This window comes from Haliotis rubra, unplaced genomic scaffold, assembly GCF_003918875.1.
Source record: "Haliotis rubra isolate DU_JTF1 unplaced genomic scaffold, ASM391887v1 Scf262, whole genome shotgun sequence".
NCBI lineage: Eukaryota > Metazoa > Mollusca > Gastropoda > Lepetellida > Haliotidae > Haliotis > Haliotis rubra.
In genome coordinates this window covers 686,515-705,360 of record NW_025766692.1, presented here as the reverse complement: position 1 = coordinate 705,360, position 18,846 = coordinate 686,515, and the positions used below count along the sequence as shown (strand labels likewise).

The 18,846-nt window shown below is 40.8% G+C and overlaps 3 protein-coding genes across 3 annotated transcripts in view; 2 read left to right on the top strand and 1 right to left on the bottom strand.

Annotated features, from left to right (window-relative positions):
- Positions 1-968, bottom strand: part of LOC124280238 (histone lysine acetyltransferase CREBBP-like) — a 33,789-nt gene extending 32,821 nt beyond the window's left edge. The window contains exon 1 of the mRNA XM_046716143.1: positions 464-968. Coding sequence (XP_046572099.1) covers positions 464-548 — 85 coding nt within the window. The 5' untranslated portion in view covers positions 549-968. The remainder of the gene's footprint in view (positions 1-463) is intronic.
- Positions 937-4,214, top strand: LOC124280237 (stress protein DDR48-like). The gene is made up of 3 exons (XM_046716142.1): positions 937-956; positions 3,265-3,546; positions 3,863-4,214. The coding sequence occupies exons 1-3, from the start codon at positions 937-939 to the stop codon at positions 4,212-4,214; spliced, it is 654 nt and encodes a 217-aa protein (XP_046572098.1).
- A 14,241-nt stretch (positions 4,215-18,455) lies between these two features.
- The window catches only part of LOC124280236, a 32,380-nt gene continuing 31,989 nt past the window's right edge, over positions 18,456-18,846 (top strand). Inside the window, exon 1 of the mRNA XM_046716141.1 lies at positions 18,456-18,536. The gene's annotated coding sequence lies outside the window, so the exon portion shown is untranslated. The remainder of the gene's footprint in view (positions 18,537-18,846) is intronic.

The following is an 18,846-nucleotide window of genomic DNA, read 5'->3' as shown; positions in this document are numbered from 1 at the left end:
AGTGCTAAACGTTTCCATAAAGATGAATACGACAAGAAATCAGTTGGAAAATATATCTTGCACTTTGATTTTGAAAAGAAACGCGGAGTTCTTCGTGGAACTCAATCTGTCAAAAACGATGCCTAAGCCTACTGTGGCTATGTAGAAAATTAATGCTAACTAGGACGGACTTGCAAATTTTCTACATAACCATTTTAAGTGGACAAAGAGGAAGGAAATGCATACAACAACAAAGCAAGAATTTTACGAAACAGTCGGCGCTCTCACCTGAGCTAAAATTTTCCCTGCACCGAGCTAAAAATGCAATTTTACACGATGCACGGGGGCCGACTGTCAACATGAAAATTAACAACATTTTACGCATAAAATTATCGCATTGAACAATTGCGCATATGCCTATTCCATACTTTAAATTCGTAACAAGTAGTAGTGTTCCGTTATTTTTGCAACAAATGCAACATACCTCCACTGTCACTGGGCGTGAGTGTCGGCGAGGCAATCTTCTGTCGCTTGGCCGCTGGGGGCCCATCCACAAGCTGGTCAGCCATGTTTTTGGAGGTAGCTTCCAAAAATTAGCGGAACAGCACGACTTCTTCCGATTCTTCGAAGAGTTTTAGCCTCAGTTAGGCTTCATTATAATACAAAATGTCTTCCAGTCTTTAATTCTTCCCATATCTTCGACAGATATCCAAATAACACTCATCAGGAATTCCCGATAACCGTGTTACTCCATGATTGTGAGCACAAAGCCGCGAACGATTCAACTTTTCGCTTCAAAAACCCGGCGAAGTTACCTTACGGACAGCCATTCTTGATCTTAAAGCCTCCCTTAGAATCCTAAAGACCTCCTCAAAGGATAAAAGTCGAACAAAATTCCTTCAAAAATAAGATTTTTTGATGGAAATCTGTCGATTTTTCCGATCAGGAACACCTAAGATGGCGGCTGTTGATGAAAAGTTTTACGCTTGTGACAGCACACGCCGAACATTCCCGAACAGGGATAGCTTTACCGGAAATTAATTATTCAGAAATTGGCCAATCTCATTGGCCAAACGAGGTCACGTTGCACCTTGAGCTCATTTTCGGAACCATAACCTCACATAACGGAATATTCCGAAACGCTACGATTAAGAATTATGGGAAGGCAATAAAAATACTCTCAAACCTTTCGCGTCAAAGCTTCTGGGAGACAGCGGCTCTGGTACTGTCCGTACTAACAGAAAATTGTCAGTAAAATAATTAAATGAGGCGGTGAATTTGTTATGAAAGCTGTTATAGTGAACTATTTTATTCTATGTTATCAGTAACATTTAAAAAATAATACTAATCGTTCCAAAATAATTTAATTGCCCACCTTTTGTATTTGTAATATTTCATAAATAATGAGGAATTATTATGTAAGGGTAGCGGTATTGAATGTATATTTATAAAACTGAGCTGAATTTTAATGTTTTTGTTGATTTAGTGTAATTTTGCATGTATTTATTTAAGGAGGTTTGAAATAAGAGCTTGTATGATTAAAACGGTACATTATTAAGTAACTTAGAACTAAAAGAATAATAATTGAACCATATTTGGACTATCCTTATGTCTACATTAGCAATGAATTACCACTGACTATCAATAATAAAATCAAATTTATACCTTGGATGAAGAAACGAAAGAAATTCCAAATAAATATATTTTTAAAGAGAACATGCTAATCCGCATGTATGATCTATCTTTAATGAATCACATGCGTAATTAATCATGCGCACCCTTGATTGATCATGCTATGAGGATCTATACCGAAACGTTGCATTTTAATAGAGTATAGATTTAAGTCGTCATCTATAAATTTGTTGCCTGTAATGTTTAAAGAATCACGCATGGATAAAGACCTTAAATCGAAAAATCTAAACATCAAATTCATTAACATGTTTTTAGGGAAACATCCGTATAGAAATTCGCACAAGTTTTATCATTACATACCTTAAACCTTTTTAGTTCGAATGACACGTGCGTGTTGTGTGCATAAATATACATATATCTGCGTGAGTTTAGTTTTACGCCGCTTTTAGAAATCTTACAACAATATCACGACGGGGGACATCAATAAATGGGCTTCACACATTGTACCCATGTGGGGTATCAAACCCGGGTTTTCAGCGTGACGAGGGAACACTTGAACCACTAGGCTACCCCACCGCCCCTAAATATACATATCTAACACGTTGAGCGCACATTTACCTATAAATATTTATGACCAACAATGGTAATTAGTTGTATGTAAGTAGTGCTCGTTATGTATATAAAACTAGTTGACACGGGTATGTAAATTTATACACACTCAAGCTCCTAAAATGTTAGGCATAAATAATGTTATTGAAAATATTCTGAATCAATAAAATCCTGTCATATACAATCTGTAGGATGTTTTTAATATGTGAAGAAAGCACCATATAATACATAATTTCGAATTTGATAATTTGATACAGCGGTTTACATCCAGTGTATGTATTTCGTGCTGAGCCATGAAGAGATGCTCATGACTTCAATCACTTGATCGTGTGGCTCAAACTCGATTATTTACAGATCACCGTTATACTAGTATACTAGTGGAATGCTGCTGAGCGTGGTGCTACACAACAAACAAACAAACAAACCTGGGGTGTGTACAGATGGTCATACTCACAGAATGTACTGATGCACATATATACAGAGTGTTTTTATATTCACACTTTAGACTTTTACAGATACTGACTATCATACTTATTCTGTGTCGTCTTCAAGAGCATGTGTTTTAGCTACATCAAAGACGTATATACGTCTTCTGGTTATACTCCTCTACACGCTTACGATTTCAGATGGACAAATTTTGTACAACGCATTTTTTCTGATTATTATGTTCGTCTATCAGATGTGAGTGAGTATAGTTGTATGCCGTTCTTAGCAATATTCCAGCAATATCACGGTTTCACACATTGTACCCATGTTGGGAATCGAACCCGGGTCTTCGGCGTGACAAGCGGACGCTTTAACCACTAGGCTACCCCGCCGCCCGTGTATCAGACGTGTTCGTCTGGGAGGTATTGACAATAGCTATGTATCGACACGTGTCGAGCTCACAACACCTATAACGACACGTGCCGAGCTCACAATAGCTATACATTACGTGCCGAGCTCATAACACCAATATATCGACACGCGTCGATCTCAAAACAGCTATAGCATTACGTGCCGAGCTCACAACAGCTATAACGACACGTACCAAGCTCACAACAGCTATAACGACACGTACCAAGCTCACAACAGCTATAACGACACGTACCAAGCTCACAACAGCTATAACGACACGTACCAAGCTCACAACAGCTATAACGACACGTACCAAGCTCACAACAGCTATAACGACACGTACCAAGCTCACAACAGCTATAACGACACGTACCAAGCTCACAACAGCTATAACGACACGTACCAAGCTCACAACAGCTATAACGACACGTACCAAGCCCACAACAGCTATAACGACACGTACCAAGCTCACAACAGCTATAACGACACGTAAGCCACAGCAGCTATAACGACAACCAAGCTATATAACGACACGTACCAAGCTCACAACAGCAATAACGACACGTACCAAGCCCACAGCAGCTATAACGACACGTACCAAGCTCACAACAGCTATAACGACACGTACCAAGCCCACAGCAGCTATAACGACACGTACCAAGCCCACAGCAGCTATAACGACACGTACCAAGCCAAGCAGCAATAACGACACACCAAGCCCACAGCAGCTATAACGACACGTACCAAGCTCACCAGCACACGCAGCCCACGGCAGCTATAACGACACGTACCAAGCTCACAACAGCTGTAACGACACGTACCAAGCCCACAGCAGCTATAACGACACGTACCAAGCCCACAGCAGCTATAACGACACGTACCAAGCCCACAACAGCTGTAACGACACGTACCAAGCCCACAGCAGCTATAACGACACGTACCAAGCCCACAGCAGCTATAACGACACGTACCAAGCTCACAACAGCAATAACGACACGTACCAAGCCCACAGCAGCTATAACGACACGTACCAAGCCCACAACAGCTATAACGACACGTACCAAGCTCACAACAGCTATATATCGACACGCGTCGAGCTCACAAAAGCTATTACGACACGTGCCGATCTCACAACAGCTATTACGACACGCGTCTAGCTCACAACAGCTATTACGACAGGTGCCGAGCTCACAACAGCTATAACATTATGTGCCGAGCTCACAACAGCTATAACGACACGTGTCAAGCTCACAACAGCTGTATATTGACACGCGTCGATCTCACAACAGCTATAACATTACGTGCCGAGCTCACAACAGCAATATATCGACACGCATCAAACTCACAACACCTATTACGACACGTGCCGAGCTCACAACAGCAATATTGGTACGTGCCGAGCTCACAACAGCCATATATCAACACGCATCGATCTCACAACAGCTATTACGACACGTGCCGAGCTCACAGCAGCAATATTGGTACGCGCCGAGCTCACAACAGCAATATATCGACACGCATCGATCTCACAACAGCTATTACGACACGTGCTGAGCTCACAGCAGCCATATTGGTACGTGCCGAGCTCAAAACAGCTATAACGACACGTACCAAGCTCACAACAGCTATAACGACACGTGTCGAGCTAACAACAGCTGTATATTAACACGCGTCGAGCTCACAACAGCTATAACGACACGTACCAAGGTCACAACAGCTATAACGACACGTACCAAGCTCACAACAGCTGTAACGACACGTACCAAGCTCACAACAGCTGTAACGACACGTACCAAGGTCACAACAGCTGTAACGACACGTGTCAAGCTCACAACAGCTGTATGTTGACACGCGTTGAGCTCACAACAGCTATATTGGTACGTGCCGAGCTCACAACAGCTGTATATTGACACGCGTCTAGCTCACAACAGCTATATTGGTACGTGCCGAGTCAACAACAGCTATAACATTACGTGCCGAGTTAACAACAGCTATAACGACACGTGCCGAGCTCACAACAGCTGTATACTGACACGCGTCGATCTCACAACAGCAATATTAGTGCGTGCCGAGCTCACAACAGCTATAAAATTAATTTACGTGTCGAGCGCACAACAGCTATATAACATTATGTGCCGAGCTCACAACAGCTATAACTTTAAATTTATGTGTCGAGCTCATAACAGCTATAACATTACGCACCGAGCTCACAACAGCAATATATAGACACGCGTCGATCTCACAACAGCTATTACGACACGTGCCGAGCTCACAACAGCTATATATCGACACGTGCCGAGCTCACAACAGCTATATATCGACACGTGCCGAGCTTACAACAGCTACAGACTCGTGCCAGTTATATTCGGACACTTGATGTAATTTCCATAGACTGACAAAATAATTTTCATGAACTTAATTTTCGTAAGATTCAAGTCCACTTTTGCACATTTGTGAGGAATCATCTTACCTACATCACATATAATTTCTGTTTAATTTTCCGTTGTTTATTTATAGAATGGCAACAATTTCATCAACGTATACATGTACAGTGCGGTAAACTCCTTTAACGTGGCGGCCTGTGGAATTGTGCATTGTGGAACCCTAATACGTAAGTTGATAAATGTGATGTCATAAGTTAAATAGTGGTCGGGAAATTGAACTGAAATTATGAGTTAATTTCACATTTACCTGTCAAATTTTACAAAGATCAATCTACCTATACGTAGTGCACGGATGTTGATACCTACGTAGTGTACTGGTGCTGACACCCACGCAGTGCACTCATGCTGATACCTACGTAGTGCACGGATGTTGATATCTACGTAGTGTACGGATGTTGATACCTACGTAGTGTACTGGCGCTGATATCTACGCAATGTACTGATGCTGATACCTACGTAGTGTACTGTGCTGATACCTACGTAGTATACGGATGTTGATACCTACGTAATGCACGGATGCTTACACCTACGTAGTGCACTCATGCTGATACCTACGTAGTGCACGGATTTTGATACATACGCGGTGTACTGATGTTGATATCTACGCAGTGCATTGATGCTAATACATACGCAGTGTACTGATGTGATACTTACGTAGTGTACTGGTGCTGATACCTACGTAGTGTACGGATATTGATACCTACGTAGTGTAGTGGTGCTGATACATACGTTGTGTACGGATATTGATACCTACGTAGTGTAGTGGTGCTGATACATACGTAGTGTACGGATATTGATACCTACGTAGTGTAGTGGTGCTGATACCTACGTAGTGTACGGATGCTGATGCCTACGTAGTGTGCTGATGCTGATACCTACGTAGTGTACTGATGCTGATACATACGTAGTGTACTGATGCTGATACCTACATAGTGTATTGATGCTGATACCTACGTAGTGTACTGATGCTGATACCTACATGGTGTTGATAAATACGAGTGTACTGATGCTGATACCTACGCAGTGTACTGGTGCCGATACCTACATAGTGTACGGATGCTGATACCTACGTAGTGTACTGATGCTGATACCTACGCAGTGTACACGATGCTGATACCTACGTAGTGTACGGATGCTGATACCTACGTAGTGTACGGATGTTGATACCTGCGTAGTGTACGGATGTTGATACCTGAGTGTACTGATGCTGATACCTACATAGTGTGCATGGCGATATTGTGCTGATACCTACGTAGTGCACTGATGTTGATACCTACGCAGTGTACTGATGCTGATACCTACATAGTGTATTGGTGCTGATACCTACGTAGTGTACGGATGTTGATACCTACGTAGTGCACGGAAGCTGACACCCACGCAGTGCACTCATGCTGATACATACGTAGTGCACGGATGTTGATACCTACGTAGTGTACGGATGTTGATACCTATGTAGTGTACGGATGTTGATATCTACGCAGTGCACTGATGCTGATACATATGCGGTATACTGATGCTGATACATACACGGTGTACTGATACCTGCGTAGTGTACGGATGTTGATATCTACGTAGTGCACTGATGCACATATCTACGCAGTGTACTGATACCTTCGCAGTGCACTGTGCTGATACTTACGTAGTGTACTGGTGTTGATACATACGTAGTGTACGGATATTAATACCTACGTAGCTTACTGGTGCTAATACCTACGTAGTGTACGGATGCTGATACTTACTTAGTGTGCTGATGCTGATGCCTACGTAGTGTCTTGGTGCTGATACCTACGTAGTGTACTGATCCTGATACCTACGTAGTGTACTGATGCTGATACCTACGTAGTGTACTGGTGCTGATGCTGATACGATGTGTGTACTGATGCTGATAAATACGTAGTGTACTGGATGCTGATACCTACGTAGTGTACTGGATGCTGATGCTGATACCTGATACCTACGTAGTGTACGGAGGCTGATACCTACGTAGTGTACGGATGCTGATATCTACGTAATGTACTGATGGTGATACCTACGTAGTGTACTGTGCTGATACCTACGTAGTATACGGATGTTGATACCTACGTAATGCACGGATGCTTACACCTACGTAGTGCACTCATGCTGATACCTACGTAGTGCACGGATTTTGATACATACGCGGTGTACTGATGCTGATATCTACGTAGTGTACGAATGTTGATACCTACGCAGTGTACTGATGTTGATATCTACGCAGTGCATTGATGCTAATACATACGCAGTGTACTGATGCTGATACCTACGTAGTGTACTGATATGATACTTACGTAGTGTACTGGTGCTGATACCTACGTAGTGTACGGATATTGATACCTACATAGTGTAGTGGTGCTGATACATACGTAGTGTACGGATGCTGATACCTACGTAGTGTACTGGTGCTGATACCTACGTAGTGTACGGATGCTGATACCTACGTAGTGTACTGATGCTGATACCTACGTAGTGTACTGATGCTGATACCTACGTAGTGTACTGATGCTGATACCTACGTAGTGTACTGATGCTGATACCTACGTAGTGTACTGGTGCTGATACCTACATAGTGTACTGATGCTGATAAATACGTAGTGTACTGATCCTGATACCTACGTAGTGTATTGGTGCTGATACCTACGCAGTGTACTGATGCTGATACCTACGTAGTGTACGGATGCTGATACCTACGTAGTGTACTGATGCTGATACCTACATAGTGTATTGGTGCTGATACCTACGTAGTGTACGGATGTTGATACCTACGTAGTGTACTGATGCTGATACCTACGTAGTGTACTGATGCTGATACCTACGTAGTGCACTGATGCTGATACCTACGTAGTGTACTGATGCTGATACCTACGTAGTGTACGGATGTTGATACCTACGTAGTGTACTGATGCTGACACCCACGCAGTGCACTCATGCTGATACATACGTAGTGTACGGATGTTGATACCTACGTAGTGTACGGATGTTGATACCTACGTAGTGTACGGATGTTGATATCTACGCAGTGCACTGATGCTGATACCTACGCAGTGTACTGATGCTGATGCCTACGCAGTGTACTGATACCTTACGTAGTGTACTGATACCTACGTAGTGTACTGATGCTGATACCTACGTAGTGTACTGGTGCTGATACCTACGTAGTGTGTACTGATGCTGATACCTACGTAGTGTACTGATGCTGATACCTACGTAGTGTACGGATGCTGATGCCTACGAGTACCGATGCTGATAGTGTACTGATGCTGATACCTACGTAGTGTACTGGTGATGCTGATACCTACGTAGTGTACTGATGCTGATACCTACGGTGCTGATGCTGATACTTACATAGTGTACTTGATGCTGATACGTAGTGTACTGATACCTACATACATAGTGTATTGGTGCTGATACCTACATAGTGTACTGATGCTGATACCTACGTAGTGTACTGATGCTGATACCTACGTAGTGTATTGATGCTGATACCTACATAGTGTACTGGTGCTGATACCTACGTAGTGTACGGATGTTGATACCTACGTAGTGTACTGATGCTGATACCTACATAGTGTATTGGTGCTGATACCTACGTAGTGTACGGATGTTGATACCTACGTAGTGTACTGGTGCTGATACCTACATAGTGTACTGATGCTGATACCTACGTAGTGCACGGATGTTGATACCTACGCAGTGTACTGATGCTGATACCCACGTAGTGCACGGATGCTGATACCTACGTAGTGTACGGATGTTGATACCTACGTAGTGTACGGATGTTGATACATACGTAGTGCACGGATGTTGATACCTATGTAGTGTACGGATGTTGATACCTATGTAGTGTACGGATGTTGATATCTACGCAGTGCACTGATGCTGATACATATGCGGTATACTGATGCTGATACATACACGGTGTACTGATACCTGCGTAGTGTACGGATGTTGATATCTACGTAGTGCACTGATGCACATATCTACGCAGTGTACTGATACCTTCGCAGTGCACTGTGCTGATACTTACGTAGTGTACTGGTGTTGATACATACGTAGTGTACGGATATTAATACCTACGTAGCTTACTGGTGCTAATACCTACGTAGTGTATGGATGCTGATACTTACTTAGTGTGCTGATGCTGATGCCTACGTAGTGTCTTGGTGCTGATACCTACGTAGTGTACTGTCCTCATACCTACGTAGTGTACTGATGCTGATACCTACGTAGTGTACTGTGCTGATGCCTACGTAGTGTACTGAGGCTGATACCTATGTAGTGTACTGGTGCTGATACCTACGTAGTGTACGGATGCTGATTCATGCGTCGTGTACTGGTGCTGATACCTATGTAGTGCACTGAGGCTGATACCTACGTAGTGTACGGATGCTGATGCCTACGTAGTGCACTGATGCTGATACCTACGTAGTGCACTGATGCTGATACCTACGTAGTGTACTGATGCTTATACCTACGTAGTGTACTGATGCTGATACCTACGTAGTGTACTGATGCTGATACCTACGTAGTGTACTGGTGCTGATACCTACGTAGGGATGCTGATACCTACGTAGTGTACTGATGCTGATACCTACGTAGGGATGCTGATGTATACGTGATATTCGTACCAGCGTAGTGTACTGATACTTGTATCCATGTAGTGTACTATTCAGGGTCGTTAATGAGGAACTACCTGAAACTGAATTATACCTCCACTGTAAGACACAATCTGAAACTGAACCATGCTTCCACAATGAAGAGATCGTGAAACTGACCTGTACCTCAACAAAACTGAACTACAAGTCCACAATAAGGAGTGAGTGAGTTTAGTTTTACGCCGCACTCAGCAATATTCCAGCTATATGGCGGCAGTCTGTAAATAATCGATTCTGGACCAGACAATCCAGTGATCAACAGCATGCGCATCGATCTGCACAATTGGGAACCGATGACATGTGTCAACCAAGTCAGCGAGCCTCTTACGACAAACATGGGTTACTGAAGGCACATCCTAACCCGGACCTTCACGGGTTTGTAGATAGGACACACTGATAACAATAACAGGGTCCTCGAGGAAACAACAAAGAGAAAGTAAAAGAATAACAGGAGATTCTTAAAGTAATCATTAATTAAGTCCAAAAATGAGATAAAATTAAATTAAAAAGACAAATAATTACAAAAATTGAAAAAGAATTAATGAGCATAAATTAGATATATATAGAAAATTAACATTACTCCGCCATTTGACGTCTTTAAAACATTTTAAAAAGTGCAGTTGCTAATTCTTTTTGTAAAACATCTAAATTCATATATTTAACTTCATCACAAAGGCGATTAAAATTACGGTTGCTTTCTGCAGTTGCCTTAAAAAGGTTAAATCTAATGTCTTTATAAAAAGTACAATGGATCAAAAAGTGAAATTCATCTTCAATAAAATCTGTACAAGCATTTTTACAATATTTACATAGCCTTTCTACAAGTGGTAGAGAAGGTTTGGTATATCCACCTGTTTCAACAAACAATGGCAAACATTCCACACCTAAATTTAACTAAAATACGACGGTAGTCTCGAAAGATAATTTTTTTTACATAAAATTCTGCAGCACGGGAGACCTTAACTTTCTGTAAGTTCGTAACTTATTCTCATTAACATAACCGTCATCATCCCAGAGCTTAGCCTGCCATTTTAATACGTAATCATACATTAAAACTTCTTAAAAATATTTTACACAAGATTTAGTTCCCCAGTTATTGTTTAACAAATGGGCACAGTTATATTGTCTAACGATATTCATAAACTTATTATCCCAAGAGGAAGGAATCGCATTTGCTCATCGATGAATTACACATGGTAGCCGATCTTGCTGCAAAGATTTCAATCTTAACAAATATCTGTAAAACAGAATGCTCGACAGAATACACTAAACGCCAAAAGAAACGTTACCCTCCTTCCTTAATGACGGAGGTACCTATCTTCAGCTGGCGTTGTGATGCGTGGACGTCCACTTCTTGGTCTGTCTACGGTGATCCCAGTCTGTCTGAAGCCCTGAATTCATAAGTCTTATGACCGTGATACGGTGGCATCCGTGGGCGTTGGCAACAGCATTGTATGTCGACCCCATCTGCACCATCCCAATGGCTCTTTTCTCTCCCTTCAGCTGTTAATCGTGGCATATTTCTCGTACTTGTGTATCAGATCATGTCTTCTAGGCTCTCTTTATACCCTATAGAATCATTCTGCATGTGGAATGGATGTAAATACTGTTTAAATACTTTGCAAGCAAAAATGTTAACAAAGATAATTGTAGATGTTCCTAAACATTTTTTCACAATATCAAAGACACGTTTTACTTGTTTTCACTAATGCAAATCAGCAGAAAATGTTTTAAAAGACTGAAATCATAGCAATGATTATTTTACAATTTTACACACTCTACAACAGCTGTTTCTTGTTTAATAGTTGAAAAATTGTGAGTTTAAATGGTTTATCATTGTCCCAAACCAGAATTTTATTTGAACCTTTCTATTGGACATCAAAATCACTATTATTGGTTTATTTCGGCATGGACGAATATAGGACAATTTAACTCTTCTGAAAAAGATGCATTCCACCCAAATATGAATGCGTTTGAGAATTGTTTTCGTGATTTGCATAAAGCTGTGTTGTTAAGCTTTCTTGTAAACTGAAACCTTCTAAAATATCTTTGATAGTTTTTTCAGTAATTCATAAAGGTAGGAGGGTAACGTTTCTTTTGGCGTCTAGTGTACATTACAGCATAACGGTACACGATAGGTATTCGGTACAAAATATGCTAGACGATATGACACACAATACGATACGCGCTGGGGTTAACAATACGGTACACGATACAATATACGATAGGAAGCATGATATAATTAATACACACGATACAATATACGACAGGAAGCATGATATAATTAATACACGATACAATATGCGATAGGAAGCATGATATAATTAATACACGATACAACAAGGTACGATATTTCCAATCATGTTTCACAAATATACTTTATATAGTATGAAATATCCTGCTCCTACACATGTAGGTGCCGTTGTACAAAACAACCTTAGCGCTAAGACTAACTTAAGGGCTATGTTAAGGTATGGAGTTACGGTCACCTTAGCACTAAGAACGCTTTGCACAACGGTTGGTTTGTTGGTTGGTTGGTTGTTTAACGCCGCACTCAGCAATATTCCAGCTATATCGCGGCGGTCTGTAAATAATCGAGTCTGGAGCAGACAATCCAGTGATCAACAGAATGAGTATAGATCTACGGTATTGGAATACGATGACATGTGTCAAAAATGTCAACGAACCTGACCACCCGATCCCGTTAGTCGCCGAAACCGATAATCCTAGTAGAAACATCTTCCTTTAGCTAAATAGTGCTTTGCTATTACACGTCGTTAGTCAAAACAAGCATGACATAAGGCACAATCAGGTTTTATAGTAGGGCATAACCTTTAGATTTACGTATTGCTATTACGAAAACGTCGTTAGTCATAGGAAATGATATGGCCGTCACCGTGACAAGTGTAAAAACAGGTTTTTTTATAGGAAAATGTATTGTTCAGACTATGGTGTTCGGAAGAGACAACATACATCTTGTAGTTTCTCCAATCGTCTTACCAAAGAAGCAGCTAATGTTGACTATGTATCATCATGGTCAGTTAAGTAGGATTCAGACCAGGGGCGGATACAGCTTTTTGAGAATGTGTGTGTGTGCGTGCGTGCGTGCGTGCGTGCGTGCGCGTGCGCGCGGGGGCAATCTTGAAAAGGGGTGTGTGCACTTCATTTTCATGAGTGTTCAATGGTCATTTAATAAACTTTCAGGATGGGGCTGCACCCCTGCATCCCCCACCCCCTCCGGGTCCGCCTATGCAGACCAATTTGGCAGAGTAACATAAGGGAGGCAACTCTACCTTGGGTAAACGCGCCAGAGGTCAATGTCCCAAAGAAGCGAAATCACAATAATCACCACCGGTCCCTTATTCTTACATAAATTAATGGTTAATTTGAGATATGCTCTACAGTTTCCCCTATATATCTTTTATTACGCCCGATATATATCATCCACACCTTCGTGATATCTCAAGTACCTTTCACCACATCTTAGCTCTGTCCTCCACGCCTTCCCCTCAAAATCCTCATCACCTTCCTCTATATGTCCTCTTTATCATCCCCAAATATCACCTATATATCCCTGACGTCACATATATAACCTTCACTACATCACCTTAGATGCATCCCTGACAGCGTCACACATACATCCTCGTCTACCACTCGCCATATATCCCTGACAACGTCACATATACATCCTCGTCTACCACTCCCTGACAACGTCACCTATATATCCCTGACAACGTCACATATATATCCTCGACTATATCACCTATATATCCCTGACAACGTCACATATATAGCCCTCGACTATATCACCTATATATCCCTGACAACGTCACATATATATCCTCGACTACATCACCTATGTATCCCTGAAAACGTCACATATATATCCCCGACTATCACTTATGTAGTCCCCATGCATACACCTTCCCACCGATCTGCCGACAGACCAATACACACACTCCCGCGCTTTCCCACCCACTTCAGCCGCCTGTCTCCCAGTCCCAGAATCACGGTATTTTCCCTCCCACCCAAGCCTGTATGTGATGCAAAATCCCTAAAAGAACAAGTCTCGATTTTGCTCAGGTTCACGACTCTCCCATATCACTGGGGCTTCTTTTGCAGTTTAATGAGAGTTAAATATTACTCTAAAATGACACTTAAATGTAACTCTAAAAATATATATTTTTAAGACTAAGCGTGAGTGTAACAGTACATCTCCTTGCCGCTCGCCACCCCGCCATTCTAGTCCTCCGTATCACACACTCAGTCCCACCAACATTACTCTATAACGATGACGATCAACTACACCAAACAAAGACGACACGCGGACAAGTTCATATAAAACACAAAGAGAAATTTGACCTCGGGTCACCAGACCGTGAAATAGTGGCCACGCGCTCCGTCCCAGGGCCAACAGTGGCCTCTGATTCGAAATTTAGAATGTTTCCGATTGGCGAAAACATAATCGCGATGTTATATACTGACCATGCGATAACTGAAAAGTGTCTGGGTGATTAATTGAGCACTGAAAGAGACGTGTTGTCGTTTCAATGGAGGCTAAAAAGTAATCTACTCGTGTCACTGTGTACAAACACTGGTCGCTTTTACCGAACAAAAACTGTGTGGGAACAAAACGGGTACGTCAAATATATGGTTTATCTGGAGGTTGATATAAACACCTGGATTTTGAATCCCACCGTTTTTCAAAGTTACCTCGCCGAGGCTCCGCTTTGCTTTGACTAAAGAATATATGTGCCTAAATGAAAGTGTCCTATCATACAATTTCATCGAGGAGAATTATCCCCAGTTTTCTGTTGGAAAAAATTTCTTTGAAACATTTACACTTGCAATATTTCTTTTGGGTGGCACTAATTCCATATTTAACAGATCACCGTTGACATGGTGGCCGCAGTTTGTTCCTGTTATATAACACGGCCCGGGTGCCGTGTACAAAGCGATCTTAGCGTTAAGGTGATCGTAACTCCCATACTTTAACATAGACTTACGACTGGTCCTGTTTCACAAAGCGATCTTAGCGTTAAGGTGATCGTAATTCCCATACTTTAACATAGACTTACGACTGGTCCTGTTTCACAAAGCGATCTTAGCGTTAAGGTGATCGTAATTCCCATACTTTAACATAGACTTACGACTGGTTCTGTTTCACAAGACGATCTTAGCGTTAAGGAGATCGTAATTCCCATACTTTAACATAGACTTACGACTGGTCCTGTTTCACAAAGCGATCTTAGCGTTAAGGTGATCGTAATTCCCATACTTTAACATAGACTTACGACTGGTCCTGTTTCACAAAGCGATCTTAGCATTAAGGTGATCGTAATTCCCATACCTTACCATAGACTTACGACTGGTCCTGTTTCACAAAACGATCTTAGCGTTAAGGTGATCGTAATTCCCATACTTTAACATAGACTTACGACTGGTCCTGTTTCACAAAACGATCTTAGCGTTAAGGTGATCGTAATTCCCATACTTTAACATAGACTTACGACTGGTCCTGTTTCACAAAGCGATCTTAGCATTAAGGTGATAAGTAATTCCCATACCTTACCATAGACTTACGACTGGTCCTGTTTCACAAAACGATCTTAGCGTTAAGGTGATCGTAATTCCCATACTTTAACATAGACTTACGACTGGTCCTGTTTCACAAAACGATCTTAGCGTTAAGGTGATCGTAATTCCCATACTTTAACATAGACTTACGACTGGTCCTGTTTCACAAAACGATCTTAGCATTAAGGTGATCGATTCCCATATTTTAACATAGTAATTCCCATACTTTAACATAGACTTACGACTGGTCCTGTTTCACAAAACGATCTTAGCGTTAAGGTGATCGTAATTCCCATACCTTTAACATAGACTTACGACTGGTTCGTAATTCCCATACCTTACCATAGACTGGTTCTGTTACGACTGGTTCTGTTTCACAAAACGATCTTAGCGTTAAGGTGATCATAATTCCCATACTTTAACATAGACTTACGACTGGTTCTGTTTCACAAGACGATCTTAGCATTAAGGTGATCGTAACTCCCATACTTTAACATAGACTTACGACTTAAAGATCTTAGCGTTAAGGTGATCGTAACTCCCATACTTTAACATAGACTTACGACTTAAAGATCTTAGCGTTAAGGTGATCGTAACTCCCATACTTTAACATAGACTTACGACTTAAAGATCTTAGCGCTACGTATTTATTAATTATGTCCATATATATTCACATGGGTCCAGTGTTACATTCAACTACGTCCATGCATCCATTCGAGGGTCCAAGAGATTATTCAACAACATCCATTAGGGATGCAAGCGCTCATTCAACCATTTCCATTGGAGGATCCACGTGGTCATTCAACAGCATTCATTCGAGGATCTAAGAATTCTTTATTTAACGTTTATTGCAAAGTCAAACCTTCACTTAATTACATCCATGCTTTCACTCACTACATTCATTCACTAAATTCATGCGTTCATTCACAACATCCATGCGTTCATTCACTATATCCATGCGTTCATTCACTACATCCACGCGTTCATTCACTATATCCATGCGTTCATTCACTACATCCACGCGTTCATTCACAACATGCTTGCGTTCATTGACAACATGCTTGCGTTCATTGACAACATGCTTGCGTTCATTGACAACATGCTTGCGTTCATTGACAACATGCTTGCGTTCATTGACAACATGCTTGCGTTCATTGACAACATGCTTGCGTTCATTGACAACATGCTTGCGTTCATTCACAACATGCTTGCGTTCATTGACAACATGCTTGCGTTCATTGACAACATGCGTTCATTGACAACATGCTTGCGTTCATTGACAACATGCTTGCGTTCATTGACAACATGCTTGCGTTCATTGACAACATGCTTGCGTTCATTGACAACATGCTTGCGTTCATTGACAACATGCTTGCGTTCATTGACAACATGCTTGCGTTCATTGACAACATGCTTGTGTTCATTGACAACATGCTTGCGTTCATTGACAACATGTTGACAACATGCTTGCATTCACAACATGCTTGTGTTCATTGACAACATGCTTGCGTTCATTCACAACATGCTTGCGTTCATTGACAACATGCTTGCGTTCATTCACAACATGCTTACACCCACTCAGGAGCGTCTATACATTCACTCAACTTCGACCTATAGTTCATTCAACTACAATCATGCGTTCATTCACCTGTATTCATATGCGTCTTCACAGGTCACCAGTCATAGCCATGGTTTATGCTTTCATTCCACTTTACTGTTTCGAGACTGTTTTCAGCAAACCGTGCATGTGGTAAGAGGTGACTAACGGCACTGGGTGGTGATGCATACATGGCGTAGATCGATCTGCTGATACCAGTCACTGAATTGTCTGGACCTGAGTCGAATATGTAGAGACTCTCGATACAGTTGAAATATAATGAGTTTTGCGTTAAACAAAGAAGCAGAAAAAATATGCTTCCCTGGGATAGACAGTATCTTTTTTTGACGTATAGAAAAACCTGATTTTCGCCACCCCATCAGTACTGTCAATATGATATTTTTTATGGTCTAAGCCTTGTAAGAGCTAAAACAAATATGCATAAGGAAGGCAACACAAACGACGTTCCCCCGCTCCCCTTCCCCAATCCCAAACAAAAATTTATACTAAACAAATAAAACAAAACCACACACAAAAAAAAGCCCAAAACAAAACCATGCGAAAGCTGAGAAACAAAAGAAACAGACACCCCGGCCTCTCCTCCTCCCCACCAAAATAAAAATAAATAAATAAATAAATAAATAAATAAAAATAAATAAATAAATAAATAAATAAATAAATAAATAAATAAATAAATAAATAAATAAATAAATAAATAAATAAATAAATAAATAAATAAATAAATAAATAAATAAATAAAATAAAAAATAAATAAATAAATAAATAAAAAAAAAAAATGAATAAATAGATAAAAATGAATAAATAAAAATAAAAAATAAATAAATAAATAAATAAATAAATAAATAAATAAATAAATAAATAAATAAATAAATAAATAAATAAATAAATAAATAAATAAATAAATGCTGTTCAGAGAAAATCAATGTGCATTTAATGACTTCATTGAAAACCTTTACACCGCATTGAGCAGCCTCGGCATGAAGGCAATTTGTTACAACACATTGTTTGTTATCAACACAACATTGAATGTCAAGAGGTGTTGAAGAAAGCTATGTGCTCGCTATCAGTAACTTGCCGAGAACCGCTAGGCAGGTCTGCAAATGAGAACGTACATTGTTGGAGGACAGGACATGTAAGGAGACTTATAACCTTCAGGCTTCTGTTACACAGGTAAACACTCTATGCATGAGTTTAATGTTTATTAACTAATTGTTTAAACTAATTTTAACTGATTTATATTAAAGTACAACTAATTTTAATTAACAGAAAAAACATTTTTGCCGGAGGGGCTGTGACTGACCCAATCGCCTCAGTTGACAAAATTCGTTGTGTCGAGTTCGTTCGATTACGAGAGCTAGTGAGCGAGTGAGGTGGGTTTTACGCCGCTTTTAACAATATTCAAGCAGTATCAAGGCGGGGGACACCAGAAATGGGTTCACACATTGTACCCATGTGAGAAATCGAACCCGGATTTTCAGCG

Bases quoted from the DNA above. Each gene is read 5' to 3' on its own strand.
- LOC124280237 (XM_046716142.1), top strand. From the start codon at position 937: ATGGCGGCTGTTGATGAAAA. The intron at 957-3,264 runs GTTTTACGCTTG...AGCTCACAACAG, and splicing joins ATGGCGGCTGTTGATGAAAA to CTATAACGACACGTACCAAG. The intron at 3,547-3,862 runs GTAAGCCACAGC...AGCTCACAACAG, and splicing joins CACAACAGCTATAACGACAC to CTGTAACGACACGTACCAAG.